At 49.5% G+C, this 15477-nt stretch overlaps 1 protein-coding gene across 4 annotated transcripts in view; it reads right to left on the minus strand.

Moving 5' to 3' along the window:
• CSMD2 (CUB and Sushi multiple domains 2) overlaps positions 1 to 15477 on the minus strand; it is a 598906-nt gene that overhangs the window by 276655 nt on the left and 306774 nt on the right. For 3 of the 4 annotated variants that reach the window (XM_057499977.1, XM_036885219.2, XM_036885220.2), the window contains exons 7-9: positions 13967 to 14044; positions 8755 to 8842; positions 7935 to 8059 (exon numbers count right to left, since the gene is read on the minus strand). In XM_057499977.1, the coding sequence (XP_057355960.1) occupies positions 7935 to 8059; positions 8755 to 8842; positions 13967 to 14044 (291 nt within the window). The remainder of the gene's footprint in view (positions 1 to 7934; positions 8060 to 8754; positions 8843 to 13966; positions 14045 to 15477) is intronic. The other variant, XM_057499978.1, reaches the window with a different exon arrangement.

The raw sequence follows: 15477 nt of genomic DNA on the forward strand, positions 1-15477 counted from the left end.
TGAATGGGGCCATGATAAACCTTTCCCGGGAGCCCCTCACAGGAGGGTCTGGGAAGCAGTTACACAGCCCCTGGATGTAATTAATCTCTGCTCATTTCATGCGTTCATTCCCGCACTCACTCATTCCAACATTTATTGGGTGCATATTATGGGGCAGGCAGAGTGTGCATGGGAGAGAAACTTGTCTAAGACAGAAAGTTTCCTTTCTGAAGGGCCACCAGCAAGTGGTGGAAACGAGTGTGAAAACAGTCACCAATCAAGGACAGCAAGTGTTGTCAGAGAGGCTTATTTGTGAAAAGCCGTTGGGTCAGAATTGCTGCTTCTTCTCTACCAGCTCATCACCTTCAGTGAGGAAAGGTCTTCTGGTGGTTTGCCCCAGTCCTGCACCTGAAGGATCTTCTCCCTCATCCTGAGCTCAAATGTCAATGGAGTCATTTGAACAAAGCCTATGGGGAACTCTCTCCTACATTCCCCTCACATGCACCTGAATTGCTTCTGTAATTCTGTGCAGAGAAACACTTAGAGTCACAGATTGAACTTGACACAGCTGGGCCTGAAGGCAGGCCACCATGGTGAGAGAGCAGAGGCTGTGGGGTTTACCAGCTTAGCTTTCTGGGTTTTAAATCTGTTTGCTGGTTGTTTAAGCCTGGGTAAGTTAGAAAACCTCTCTGACTAGACTTCTGTAAAGCGGGGCTAGTGATATCTCCTCATTGAGGCACGGTAAGGATGAAATTACATGAGATAATGTGTGGGAAGGCTCACCCAGGACCTGGGACATCGGCAGTATTCAACAAAAAGTAGCTGGGACTGTCAGACTCCCAGTGCTGTGTTCATGCCATTTCTTTATGCCCAAGGAGGTTTCTACCAAAGCCTAAGACCTCTTTTTCTACCTTTTCTGAAGTCTCTTTAATAAATGGGATTTTTTTCTCTTGATCACACTTGAGACTGACATTACTTAACAAATTAGAATAAGGTCATCAAAACTAAAACCATGATCCCAGCCCACCTTTGCAGGGAGGACTTGTGGATTCGAACCCTAGCCCTGAAGGGAATCTTTACAAATGTTCACCAAGCACCATCTTATACCTCTTCTGGAAAGTCAGGTTTTGCTGCCTTAAAAGCCCTCAGCTTCAGACTCAATTTATCCTGCACTTGTTTACAAAAATTAGATAGTTTTTGTAGTCTGTTGAGACATGCGGAAGGTAATTAGAGAGAACAGGTCAAAAAGGCATTTACCACTTAAAGGGCTTAGAGGAGCTTAATTAAAATATTACAATCTGCAGACAGTTAGCAAAGAGCACCTTAAAATAGATTCAGAATGGAGCATAAGCTACTTTTTCCTGGGCTGTCTGGGTAGGGTCAGGTGGTGTGTGGACAGATAGACTTCCCCTGAGCAGCCAGCCCCTAGGATCCCACCAACAGATGGAGAACTCATCACTGCAACCCACACAGGCTGGCAAAATGGTAGGTGTGCAGACAACATCTGAATAAATTAATAAGCAATGTTTCTGTTTCTCTATTTGCTTTTTCCCATCAAAGGCTCTGCTGGAGAGATTTTTTTTTTTTTTTCAGGAGAGATTTCTCCAGGACCTTCCATGCCTGAAATCTGCAGCCCCTCCCACTCTTCCTTTGGATGTCACTAAGTCATATAATGGGGGACAGTGACCCAGGGGACTTTGGGAGACACCACCAGGACCCACAGCCAGTTCTGGCACTGAAACATCTTGGCACCAAAAAGGGAGCTGCTCTAGATGCAAGTGCCTCTGACCTTCTATCATCTCCTCAAATCTTATTCCCACCCAGTTCCATGCTGCCCTCTCCTGCTCCTCCTACAACTGACCTCCCTCCTCACCCCTTCCACAGTCCTCTGGAGCCACTAATTCTTTGCCCAACAAACCCTAACTTGTAGCTGGAACATCTTTCAGAACTTCGAGCTCCACCTCCTGCCTTGACTGAAGCCTGTCTCCCCCTTCCCAGGCCACTGCTTCCCCTACAGCCTTCCGGGGTGCAGAACTTTCTCCCACCCGCCAGTTTCCTTCCACAGATGTTGGCTGGACCCCCAGAGGAACTCTTCTTTGGCCTGCCTCAAGATCTCACTCCCCTGACACCAATGGATGTCACTCCGTTTTCTCTCTACCTGCCAGCTTGCTGTCTTCTCTTTTGTCCTTCCCCACCTTGGCTCCCATGGTCTACCATTATGATGATTTTCCTGCAAATCCACCCAAGCCTCTTGCTCCCTTTTCCTCAAAGCAGTTGCCTGGAAGACATCAACTGTGGATGAACCCCTCAACCTACATCCTCCAGACCTGTGCCCATACAGTCGGACTTTACTAAAGAAAAATCACATGAGTAGGAAGACTGACAACGATAAATCCATTATTATCCACCTCAAAAAATCCTAGATTTCATTCAGTGACTCTGCCATTTAGCTCTATCTCGTAAGCTCACTCTCCCACTCTGTTCAAAGACCCCTTCATGACTCCTGGATGCCCTTCAGACCTCTCACCCTTCCCCTCACTTCCCCTTACTCCCAGATGATGGCCTTGCTTCACTTTGTTGATAGAACAGAGGACATCTGGAAGGCACACCCTCTGTCCCATCCCCCAAATCTGTAATCCTGTCTGCTTATGTGCTCATCTTCTTTTCCCTTCATTTCCAACAAAGGGTGGCCCCTTCCCCTTTTGGAGGTCAGCCCCTACTCGTGAAATCTGGTGCCCCTGCCCAAGGTCAACCATGTCCATGCACACACCCAGGACCTGCTCTTCTGGGACCTGGGAGAGTTCATCTGTGAGATCTTAAAGTTCATCATTCCATTCTCTCCCCTGCTGCCCATGTGCCCAGCAGAGTGACCTTGGGCTTGATGGACTGGCTGTCCTAAATCACAGGTCCCTCCAGCCCTCTGGCTCCCTCATTTCTTTCCATCTATTGATTCCCTCCTGACCCTCTTTCACTACCCAGTCTGGATCCCCATTACCATTGCCAAGACCATTACCAACAGCCCCTCAGCACTCTCATATCTGCCTTTGATCAATTCTATCATCTACCCTCTCTATTCCTAATCCTGGACACAAAGAACCCCAGAGCCACTGCAGATTCACAGTTCCTGTTGTGATAAAATGCAGTCTTCTGCATTGTCTTTGTCCAGTTCCTTGACAACTCCTTACAGAGGCAACTTCAGACAGTCACCACTCAGTTGAACCACTTAACTCCACCGTTACTTCCTGGTTTCTGTTGCACTTGACCTCTTTGGGGGATCAGGTCCCCCTGACCTTCTCTCTGTGTGAGACTCACATTCACTTGCTTCCACCGTGCTTCCTGGCTCTTCTCCTACCTCTCTGACTAACTCCTCCTCAGCTGCCTTCTCATCCATTAAGTCCTTAGAAGTTGTTTTAATCTGGGCAAAGAGAACATAGTTCTTTGCACACTTCCTGCAAACTTTCTCTGAATTTATAATTAAATCAAAATAAAAGTTACCAAAATGTTGGGGAGAGGGAGTTGTCCTATGTGGTTCCATGCAGGACACTGACTCCAAAGGACGTCCAGGCACAATTTTCAAGTAGAAGTAGGATGCAGGCTTAAGAGTGAGGGTTTGAATCCCAGCTCTGATTAGCTTTGTGCCCTTGGGCAAGTTGGCTGACCACTCTAAGCTTGAGCTCGACATAAAATATGAATATTGCCACTCTTCTCATAAAGAAATTGTGAAAAAAGCCTACTGCAGTGCTTTATACCATATAAATAGCTTAATAAATGGGAGCTTTATCATTAATACATAGATACAGGTAAGGGACTCAGGAGCAATGGGGCATGTATTCTAGCACAGGCAATGCGTGGCCTAGAGACAAAGACGACAGAGGAAAGAAGAGGAGGGTAGGGGCAGAGGTGGAGGAGGGGTAAGGAAGGGGATGGGGAGAGGAAGAGCCAGGGGAGGGAGGGGAGAGGGATAGAAACAGAAGGAGGAACAGAATTAGTGTTTAAGACGTAGGCCCTGGCAGCTGATCCAGTGAAGGCCACCAAGAAGGAAGACAGCTACCTGTCATTTTCATGGCACTTTATTCAGCTGGTTTGTGCCATATTTCCAACATTTCACTCCCATTTTATGAGAAGGAGGGGGAAGATTCAGAGCATTCCAATAATTTGCCCTGTGCCATATGGTATGTTAACAGTAAGGCTGGAACTTCAACGAGGTCTCTGAGTCCTGAGTCGGTGTTCTATCCACCAAAAAGGCTTTTATTCTAAACAAATAAATATGCATAAACATGTAGGTGTACATGTATATAGTTATAGAGCAAAAAGTGGATTTCTCCATTAAGGAAGAAGAAAATGTATGGTTGTCTTATTGATTATCTACTATGTGACTCAGTAAGTATATCTCATCTTGGGCTTGGGACTCAGTTCCTATCCTCTGCCAACACCAATTTGCCGTCATAAGAAACCGGGTCTCCTGGTCTCCATGCTGTCAATTTCTCCTCTTCACTCTATCAGTGGTTTACAAACAGCGTATCTCAGAGCCTCAGGGGTTCCTTGGAGGTGACTTAGGGCTGCTGAGAGTGGTGAGGCAGGGGACAACCCCAAGTCCCCTGCTTCAATGAGAGATACTCCGCTTGTATCTGTTTTATTTACTGGGCTTCTTTAAAAGCTCATTTAAAAATATTGGGCTCCAAGTGTAAAGTAAGTCTGACAAGCCCTATGTTAACTACTCTGCCTCTATCTGGGGCATATTTCATGTTGCCCACCATCCCCTTTGTAGGATCAAAATTTTCTAGGAGTCAGATTAGAAGCTTATTTCTTTGGTGGGAGGGAAAAGAAAAGAAAGGCCTGTGAATATATAATTTCTAATTTCAAAATGCAGGCTTGGTCTCATATTGTTCATTCACCTCAATCAATGATTCATTCAGGCCATCCTCAAACATTTGTTGAGAACCTATTATTTGCCAGGCCCCATGTTTTAGTAGAATTAATTGTGTGGAAAATGAATATTTAAAATCAAATCATATTTTAAATACATTAGAGGAAAGATAATACCACAATGTATGGCAGTGAATCCAATTTAGAATGTGATCTTTTAGTAACCTGCTTATTAATGGAGCTATCCTGGAATTCAAGGAGTTTTATCCCTTTTTATTCTTTAAGTGGGGTTCACTTAATCTCTCCTAAAAAAAATCACAATTAAAACAGTAATGCCGAGTAATGAAAAACAAGAGATTTTAAGAGAAACTTTCAAAATTGCTGTAATAAAAGGACTCTTGAATCTAATATCTACCCCAGCCCTTAGCCTTCAGGGAAGCTCAGAACTGGTCATCCAAGGGCAAACCCAGGAGCCTTTGTTTTCCCTTTTCCTCCCTCACAGTGACCTATGGGACAGAAGAAATAAAGCAGAGAGTGGCAGGAAGGTTAACCTGTGCTGAGAATCCCCTCTCTACCACAGCGGGTGTCGGTCACATTCTATACAATGGCTTCCTTAAATTCCATGGTCACCAGACAGAGGAGGTTTTGTTTTCCTGGTTCACAAATGAGGACCCTGTGGCTAAAAAAAGATGAAGAAGCCCACCCAGGGCCAGCAAGCTAAACAGGTGGCAGAGTTGTGATCTGGATTAAAAGTCTGTGTTCTCCCAAGCCACGTGATTGCCAAGTGACTGGACAAGATGGAGAGGGAACAGGCTTGTAAAGGACCTGTGGCCAGCAGGGGCTGAGGGTGCGCTCCCAGGTTGGGGAGCTGCATCCACACAGTATTCAGCAGTTTAAACTAAATGTGCACATGCAAGCCGCACGGGCACACTGGGATCGTGTCTAAGTGAGCACCTTCAAGTCGGCTGCTTCATCCAGTCCTCACAGTAAATTTGTGAAGTCATGTTCTCTAAGCATTGCCTTTTAGCAGGAAAAAAGATTCAGAAAGGTGAAGAAACTGCCCTAAGGAATCAGCTAAAAAGTGGTGATGGTTGGGTTTGAATGCAGTTCGGCCTGTTTTTTTGTGATTTCCCCACTTGTCACAGTGGCACAGTGCGGAATAGGATGGGTGTGAAAAAGCTTGGCCCAATGCTTAGTTACCAGTGTAGCAGAGAATTCAGAGTCCAGTGGGTCACCTCACTGGAGGTGGCTTGGATGGGGCACGTGACATTGTGTAGAAAAAAAGATGAACAGATCCCTCGACCGTGAAGTTCCTTCTGAAACACCAGCCCTTCCTGCCTGGGCCACATTCACGGCAACCACCGCCATCACTCAGGGAGCACTCCTGCTCCATGAAAAGGCCTTGGGGAGGGATCCAGTCCCACTGCCACCTGAGTCATCATTATTCTGGCTCCTCACAAGGAATTCTGAAATCACAGATTGGCAAAGGACCTTGGTCTGCATACTTGATAACTCTATGCCTCTCTATACAGCTGGGTTCTTGGAGTATGGTGCTATTCAATTATTCATTTGTTCACCCATTCAACACATGTTATTGATCAACTACTATGTGCCAGGCCCTGTCTAGGCTGTGAACAAACTGAAGTCTTGCCCTATGGAGCTTATAGTCTAGCATGAGGATATCATTTTCTTGTGTAGGACCTCCCAATTTATAAAATGTTTCCATATGCACAAAATTTGATCTTCACATTAACACAAGATGGGTAAGACAGGTACCATTATCCACATGTATAGGTAACAAGCCCAGGGGAAAATAGGTGATTTATCAAATGGTCCATGGTCAGCTGGTGGTAAAGCTGAGAGTTATACCCAAGGATTCTTCTTCTGTTTGATTAAAAAAAAAAACATGTGCTAAGTGGAATCTTTGAAATAATATAGCTGAAATCAGTGGGATGCAATGTACATTATTAATTGTGGATCATGGTCCCACCTCCAAGTTAAGTGAGAATGAATAAACCTGAGGCTTATTTGAAAGGTATTTTCAGGACCCTCTTCCAGGTTACTTACCAACACATTAAGAAAAGGGAGTTGGTCTCAACTCTAACTTTGTCCCTTCCTCAATGTAGTCATGATCTAAGTTCTTTCTCATGGACCCCTTAACACTGCATGAATTTCACCTTGATGCACACGTTTGGAAAGAGGCAAAGAATCTCCTTCTTAAACTGGCAAGATCCAGAATGGAACTTTGTAGTGGGCAACATACCTTATCTTCCAAAGGGACACTAAAAAGAGCAACTGTTGGCTTTGTTTACCAACTCCGCGTGACTGCTTACCCCTGCACCAAGAACTAAGTCCTGGTCATAGGCATTAACAGTGGAAGAAGAGAGATGCACACAGACTGTAGGAAATTAAACGCCATCTAAGGGTGCCCTGGAGGATGAGGCCAGGGGCTTCTCTACTGTCAAAGCAGCTGCTGTCCTGTCCCAGTGAAGGCACACTCAGGTCTGTGATCTTAGTTGGGGGATGGGCATTAGGCCACCACAGCCTCGGTCCATGTGATCCTGAGGAATGGGGGTGGCAGGGCCCCGGAGAACAAGACAACGAGGGGTGGGGTTAAAAGAGCCCCAGAGAAGCCTTTTGATATCCTGGGAGTGACAGGTCTGTTTATTGCCGAGTATGTGGACAGGAAAAAGGACATTGAGATAGAGGGTTACGGATATATATGTGTTAATGGAGGAAATCAAGGTGACATTATACAGGATGACTTCCCTGCCTATCTAGGTGCAGTTTAGGTATCTGATGCAATGACCTAACAGCCTGCTTCACATGTGCCTCCCCCATTAGACTGTAAGGTCCATGCAAGGCAGGCGCCATGTCTCTCTTCCTCACCTCTGTACCTCCTGATCCTGGTAAGGGCCTTGATATAGAGAAGGAGCTAAATAAATATAAGTAAATTAGTAAATAAATGCACAACCTAAGGCCTGGGGGACAGTGAGAGTGAGGTGAGCCTCAGGGGCCAGGAGCTGGGCTCTGTCCTCCATGCCCAGTCCAGCTTTCTGGCCAGCCTCCCTTTCCCGGGACACCCTCACCTCGGCACACTGGCCTGTGGTCGCTCCAGGCCGCAAACATGTCGCTCACTTTCATACAGGTGATCCGCTTGGACCCTTGCAGGTCATAGCCCTCGTTGCAGGTGAACTGGACGCTGGATCCTAACCTGGGAGACAAGGTGTGTCCGTGAGCTCAATCCCTGGGCCTGCCAGGCCCACCCAGAGCCCTTCCTGCTTCCATAAAGAAGAACCACACCAAACTTCATTTCTCCTCTGGACCTTAATTTTTCCTCCACTGTTTTATCACTTCAAATCTCCACTGGAAGGAACACTGCTCTTCATCTTCTTTTTTGGACCATTTAATGATTTTAGGATTGAGTTAAAAGGTGACTTTGTGAGCAAAACAGCAATCCTCTGAGATAAGTAGAAATTAGGACAGCTAAGAGCGGGTGGATGATACCCATAAACTTTAATGAAAATGGAGGATTATGGGAAGATGTCTTGCAAGTTAGAAACTTTGCAAAATGCCTATCTTGGGGCCATAGGTCTCCTAGATTATCAGAGGCATAAACTGCTGCTGGCATATCATGACCGATGAGGGTGGTCCTTTGTTCCCCAGGTATGGACATGCTGGGTAACATTGGCAGTCTCCAGCCCAGCCCTCTCCCTTAAGGCTTGGGCACTATTCCCAGGGCTGGACCAGAAAAGAATGTCAAAGGCCATAGCTCTTCTCCTGACAGTGTCTGCTCCTGCATCCACACTGTCTTCTGCATTCTGCCCCTAGGAAGGCCAGCTCCTGTCTTCCCCCCAACCAGGCCATCCCACCCTTCTTGTAACCAGAAAGTTCCCAAACAGATCTTACCTGAAATCCGAGCCTAGTCTTTTGCCCCTTTCAGGTATGCCAGGGTCTGGACACATATTATGCCCTTGGGACACACCAACCTGAGTTACTACAAGGCAAAAAACAGCACATACAGAGATGGATAATCACAGGAAGGCACTAGGCAGGGCAGTGGTCCAGGGTGGGAGGCGGATACAGAGAAAGAAAGAGGCCCTGCTCTGTTGGGGTTGTGTGGGGTGGCTGGGATCTACTGGGCGAGGGTTTCCCAAGTATACACAGTGGGGAGCTGCTTTTGACAAATTCCTTTGCAAGCAAAGTCCATGTGGAATTCATCAAGAGCATGTGGCCTCAGAGGCAGGCACCCCAAACCAACGGCCACCTTGTTCCCTTGTCCCACACCAGCAGCCAGATGGGGATGGTCCACAGGCCCAAGTGACCTCCCTACCCTGCACTTCAAATCCAGGGGTGGCCACTCTAGATGAGATGAGGACCCCCCAACCTTACCCCCAAATGGAGAAATGACTCAAAGGAAGTTAAATAAAAGGTGGATGCATGATCAGAAACGGTAAAGAATGTAAGAGAAAGCTGTGGTTTGAAGTTCAAAGCAGGGACTTGAGCTCAAACACAGACATTACTGCTGAGAAACCTCTTCCCAGCAGACACTCCTCAAACTGGAGTGAGCAGCAGTCAGAGCGCCCCACCCACACCACGGCCCAAGGCACCCAGCAGAGATGGTGCCCGCAGAGGTTCTGGCAGCGGCCTGGTGCTCCCACACCTGCCAACAGCAGAGTCCTGTTCACAAAAACCCCATGCACAGTCATCTCAGCTATAGGAGAAGCTTGGTCAGGGGGCGGCGGATCCACTTCTGCCTCCAGTGGAGCGGGGGACACCCTTTGGCCCCTACCTCATTGTTCTTGAGATGCTTGTACTCCTGAGGCCAGAGCCCCTCACACCTCTGTATTCCTGGCTTTGGGGATAACCAGGAGCTGGGGCCAGGCAGACAGCTGGCCCAAGGAGTTGCATTCAAGGCCTCACCAACCCCATGATCCCAATAGCACCCTCAAGACAAGAGATGATAGGGAGTCTGCAGCAGTGTTCCCTGAGTTGGCCCATTGCCCTCCCACCCACTCACTGTCCCACAACCTGAGCAATGTGCATCAACACTCGCTCACTCAATCCGTTCATTCATTGCTGCATATGAGTACACAACAAGCATTAATTGAGCACCTACTGTGTACAAGATCCTATTTTGAATACCATGGTAGATGCCAATGTCAGATGTCAGATATAACCACTGTCCTCAAGAAGCACCCAATCGAGTGAAGACATGGAATATGGAAATAAACTGCAGAACCACAATGGGGTAGTAATAAAGATGTAGCTACAGGGAAATTCAGGGAGAGGACCTGCCTCATACTGCTCAGAAGCATGGAAGGCTGCCTGGAGAAGGTGGCGTTTAGTATGGCCCCTCTGAGATAGTAGGATTTGGACACATGGTGACAGAGGAATGGCAGTTCAGGCAGAGAAACGGGCACTGGGAATGAAGTGGAAACATGGAAACAAAACAGGGGGTTGCCCAGGGTGGCCCAAATGGGAGGAAGGGTGAGGGGTGACATGGAAGAGTGGAAGGTGAGTTTCAGAGGTCAGACTTCAAGGGCTTTGAGTCTGATCCTGAAGACGATGGGGAGCCGCTGCGGAGTCCTGAGTGGGGAAGGGCACGGTAGGAACTGGACTGCTCATGGGGAGGCTTGTTGCAGGGAGACAAGTTAGGAAGTTCTGTGATGGCCCAGGTCAAGAACAGAGCCTGGTAGTGGGAATGGATGCGGCAAAGAAGGAATGACCAGGGCTCATGGAAGACAAGGGTGTGCAGAAAGGGAGCAGGGCATTTCCTGGGCTGGGGACCTGTGAGGAGTTCTATTTTAGACTCACTTGAGTCTGATGCTCCAGTTCTAGTTAGAAGCTGGGTGTAGACCCTGTTCAAGCCTCCAGGTACCCCAAGTGTGGCTGGCCAAGGGAACCCGGGGATTTGGACAGTCTGCACAGTCAAACCAGACACCTGGTATCCTCTTGGTTAAGTAGCAATAAGTTGAAGGTCTCTTGGATATTTGAGGGTAGCCCTCCCTTCTCCAACATTCCACAGTGCCAGGGTAAAGACAGTCACTCCCACTGGACCCTTGTCCCCTTTCCCATCCCCTTCTTTGTGAAGCTTCCGCTTCCAATGCTTTCCTATCCTAAACTTAGCAACGTCACCATTCCCACCAGTCCAGGACCCTCCAGGCTAGGATAATAAGATGGGGTGTCATCTCCACAAGCAGAGCAAACTTCTGCCTGCTGGGGCCTCAGTATTTTGCAAACAACAGGAAGGAAGGAGATAACAGGGGCCTCTAGGATTCCCAGGGGACTGGGAAGGGGAGAGGAGGCTCTGTGCTAAGATGAGGATGTCAGTTCTGAGCCGTACTTGTGGTCCCTCTGTTGGTACGCCAGCCTCACCGTGATCCATCTGATCCTTACTGAGAACTTCTCAGCTAAGCACCCACCTTCCTTAGGACTTGCTAATCAACCCTGCCCACCAACCATAGCCACCCTGAAGCCCCTGCCGACCACCGCAAGGAGAGCCCCATGGCCCCTGGCAACACATTAACAACGTACAGCAGTTTCCAGCCCCCATTCAGTACTGTCACCACCTAGTAGGCCGACAGTGGGGAAGGCTGAGGATGAGGCTGTGGCCGGACCAGAGAGGAGAGATCGTGGCGAAGCCTGCGCCCCACCCCCACCCGAGCACAGCCCCACACGAGAAGCAAACCCCGCTGCCTCTCCTTTGATCAGCCAGCCCAAAACGAGTGGCCACTCCTCAGGAAGCTGCGAGCCCAGCAGGAAGCCACTCACACCCCACGGTGTCTTCCTGGGAGGTCGGAGCAGGTGACCAGAGTCGCATGTGGACTTCAAGCCTCCCCAGGAAACAAGCAAACTTAAGTCCCAGTCAAGAGTTCACTGTTTGAATTATGGAGACAAGAGGTTTCCCCCTCTTTCCGTAATTCCAGCTTCCCCTGCCTATTCAAAACCAGCTGCTTGCGTTTGTAGCATGCATTTCCTGTTGGCCACAGAGGGAAGGAAGAGGAGGGAAGGTGAGCCTTACCCACACCCTGAGAGGGCCCCTGTGGGGAGGAAGAGGCCGCTCCAGGCTAGAATGGCGATGCCTGCTAAACAAAGTGAAGGGAGGCATGGGTGTGCAGGTGGTCAGAACCAATGGCCAGGGGTGCATGGTACCCATGGGCTGTCTGGTGAAGGCAATAAGTAGGGTCCGAGATGTGTAAACGTGGCCCGCTCCTTCCCTGAAGTTCAAGACATCTGTCCACACGGAATCTGGCCAGAACACAAAGGGCCAGACACCGGCGGACATTTAATTACCTGCCTCCATGGCAGCTTGAGCCACACACTCATCCATCTCTGAAAAACATCTCAGAACAGAGACCAGTACCTTGTAGAGAGATGTATATTTTTCTCAAAGAGTTTTTGCATTATTTCATTAGAATACGGTTCTCATCTTTCTGAGGGAGTTTTAGGCACCTGTGAGCAGCTAATGGAACCATAGACTCTTTCCCCACCAAAATGCACCTACAACATCACATGTTTTTTTAGCAAGTTCATGAATCTCCTGAAGCCCTGGGTCATGAAGGCCAATCTTAGATCAAATAATACCCTTGGGAAGAAGGGACAGTAAGGTTTTGCATCCCCTTTCTACAGATGTGGAAGCTGAGACTTGAGTGCCGGGGGTAATGCAGTTACCTGAGGACACACTGCAATAAAAACTGGCTCTTCCACATCTGGACCATTTCTTTAAAGTTTGTCTGTGGCTTCCGGGAAAACTGAAATTAAAATCACCCCTGCCGCCATTCATCTGGTCTCCTCTGGCTACAGAAAGAATGAGCCCATGAGGACCAGAGTCACGGCCCGAGCCCTTCGGCAGACGCCTGGCCTCACCCTCAGCCACCCTTGCTCCCGGCGCCCCTGGCCAAGCACAGAGGCAGGGCCTCCCGCCTGCCCTCTGCCATGCACACCCTCGGGGTAGGACCTCCAGAGACTGGGGATCCCCACAGATGGGGAGTGAATTGGAGGACTTGTAGGACCAGAGGAAATCCCAGCCGAAGGCTTGAAATGCCCCTCCCCTGCCCCTCCCGGCCACACAGCAGAGCTCCGGAACCGGACAGCTGCTGTCACCATTCTCAGGAAGGACCGAGCCCTTCAGGAGAAGTAAGCACGTGGGGGTGAGATGGAAGGAGAGGGTCAGGAGGGCAGAGAACAGAGTGAGACTGAGGGGAAAGCAGAGAGGGTGGGGGAGAAGGAGGGAGAGGAAAGGGGAGGGAGAGAAGGACGTGGGAAGCAGGAGGACAAGTTGGGGGAGACCAGAAGGCCAGTCACCTGGGAGACGGAGGAGGGCCCCTTACATTCACCTCCAGAATGAAAACAGGGGAGCTGGAAAAATCTCCTGTGCTTTCAAGTCCAGCCTCCTGGGGTGGCCCAGAACCTTTCTGAATCCCGTCCTGTGGTAGCCAAAAGCCCCTCAGCAGAGGCTCCAATCAAGTGGTTCTGGGCAATATTCCAGCCCATTCCCCAGCATTGGTGTCCCCCTCTTTTAATCTTTCAAACACCAATAGCAGGACCATGTTCCCATAGACATAATCTTCCCCGCGCCCAAGCAGAGAACTCCCAGCACCGCCCCACTGGCTCAGGAGGCAGGACCCCCACCCTCCAGGCAGCCCTTTCCCCAGCCCAGTCCAGGAACCCTGGTGGAGGTTACTAGGCATTTCCATCTCTCCCTCTCCCAGGCTTGTCTTGGGAGCTGGAACTGAGGCCCTGCAGCCTCTAAGTCTCAGCTGGAGGTTACTGACTCCTAGAAGAGGAGCCAGAAAAAAGAACTATCTTAGCAGGTGGAAGTGATTCAAAAGAAAAAATAAAGAGAGAAATGTAGCAGTAATGACTCCCTGGACTGCAGTTAGAATGGGGAGTGAGGGAGAAAGGAGGACATTGGGAAATGGGAGGAGGACGGGGAGAGGAAAAAGGACAAGTCCCCGGGCTGCTCACTGGCCACCAGGTCAGTGTGTCCATGTGCAGAACCCGGGGAGGGAAGTGGGATTGAAGGGAAATCATTCCAGCGTCATCTGGCTTCCCTGTGGTCACAGTGCTGGCGGGTCTGAGCTCGAGTGAGAGGCCCGGCCGGCGGGCGGACACTTACACACAGATGTCTTCTGGCTGTTATCTTTGCTGGGCATCAGCTTCACGCCTCGAGACTTCAACTCCATTTGCTTCTTAACTAGAGAGGAGGTAAGAGGGAAATGGTTTAAGTTGTGATCTGTGACCAGGGATGGGGATCCCTCTAGAATGACCTCTCCCTGTAGAATGATCCCCTCTTCTACTTGGGACATTCCATGGTGGGTCAAAGCCAGATGCCCCCCTGCGCAAGGATATACCAAGGGTAGCATTCAAGTTCAACAGGGTCTCAGACCTGGAGAAAGAGCTGCTATCAAGGCTGGCCCCCTTGGGGAGGCAGAGAAGGTGATCTGGGAAACTGGGCAATCAGCCACATGTGAAGCCCTGCAGCCCACCTTCTGCAGTCCTGCTCCCCTATAGATCCAGCCCTGCCCAATTTCTGAGCCAGCCCTGGCCAGGATTGTTAGAGTGGATTACATATGGCCCCCAACTGACACCCTCCCTGTATCCACAGCCTTTGTAATGTGACCTTGTAGTTCTTCCCATTAAGGAGGTTGAGTTTCTTCAGCCCTTGACTCTGGATTTGGCCATTGGAAGTTTGGATGCCTCGATGTGTCCAAAGGCTCAAAAAGTTCCTGCCAGATTAGGCTTGCCCTCCTGCAGCTCTGCCATCACCAGGAGAAGATATGGCTGGTCCCGGGAGGATGAGGAGCATGTGGAGCAGAGCCAGTCCGTCTAGCCAGGCCCAGATTACACCACCTGACCTACTGTGGGCAGGAGAAGCTGAGTCCTGGAGGTCATGAGATGGTGCCTGGTTCAGGCAGCAGCTTGAGAGACTGACTGAGGTTGGGTCTCATCACTAAGCCCAGTCCACAACTCACAAGGACTTTGCCAAATTGTGCACAAAGGGCACTAGAGCCAGAACTCCACAACTCCAAAGGTCATTCCTGTGTCTGACTACCTCAGTTCCCCATGGAGTTCCGCTGGCCGCCGAGGGCTTCATCCTGTCTCCGGTCATGTGGCTTGGTGCATCTGTCCAGTCCTAGCCCCCCATGCCCTCTCGCAGCTGGCCCCTGCCAGGTGACTCAGCCCTGCTCAGACTGGTACCTAACTGGGACAGGTACTTCCCACGGGCCAGGCCCTGAGCTCAGTGCCTTACAAGTTCTTACCTATACCAGCATCTTTGACCCCTCTCTTTCCCTCACTCCCACATGGAATCCATCAGCAGATCCTTCCAAATATATCCCAATTGCAATGTCCACATCCATCACCTGGTCTACACCTCTGATCCTTCTCACCTTGTTGCCATGACCTCCCATCTCCCACCCTTGCCCCCTCTCGTCTGTTCTCAACACAAGAGCCAGAGGGATCCTTCTAAAGCATGAGTCAGACCATGTTAGGTCCCTGCTCCCAACTCTTCCATGGTAACCTATCTGTCCTGGAGTAAAAGCCAGAGTGTTCACAATGGCCTGTGCAGACCAATCTGCCCTCCGACCTCTCTACCCCCATCTCTGACCTCCACCGCTCTTCTCCAGC

This window comes from Manis pentadactyla, chromosome 4 (genome assembly GCF_030020395.1).
Source record: "Manis pentadactyla isolate mManPen7 chromosome 4, mManPen7.hap1, whole genome shotgun sequence".
NCBI lineage: Eukaryota > Metazoa > Chordata > Mammalia > Pholidota > Manidae > Manis > Manis pentadactyla.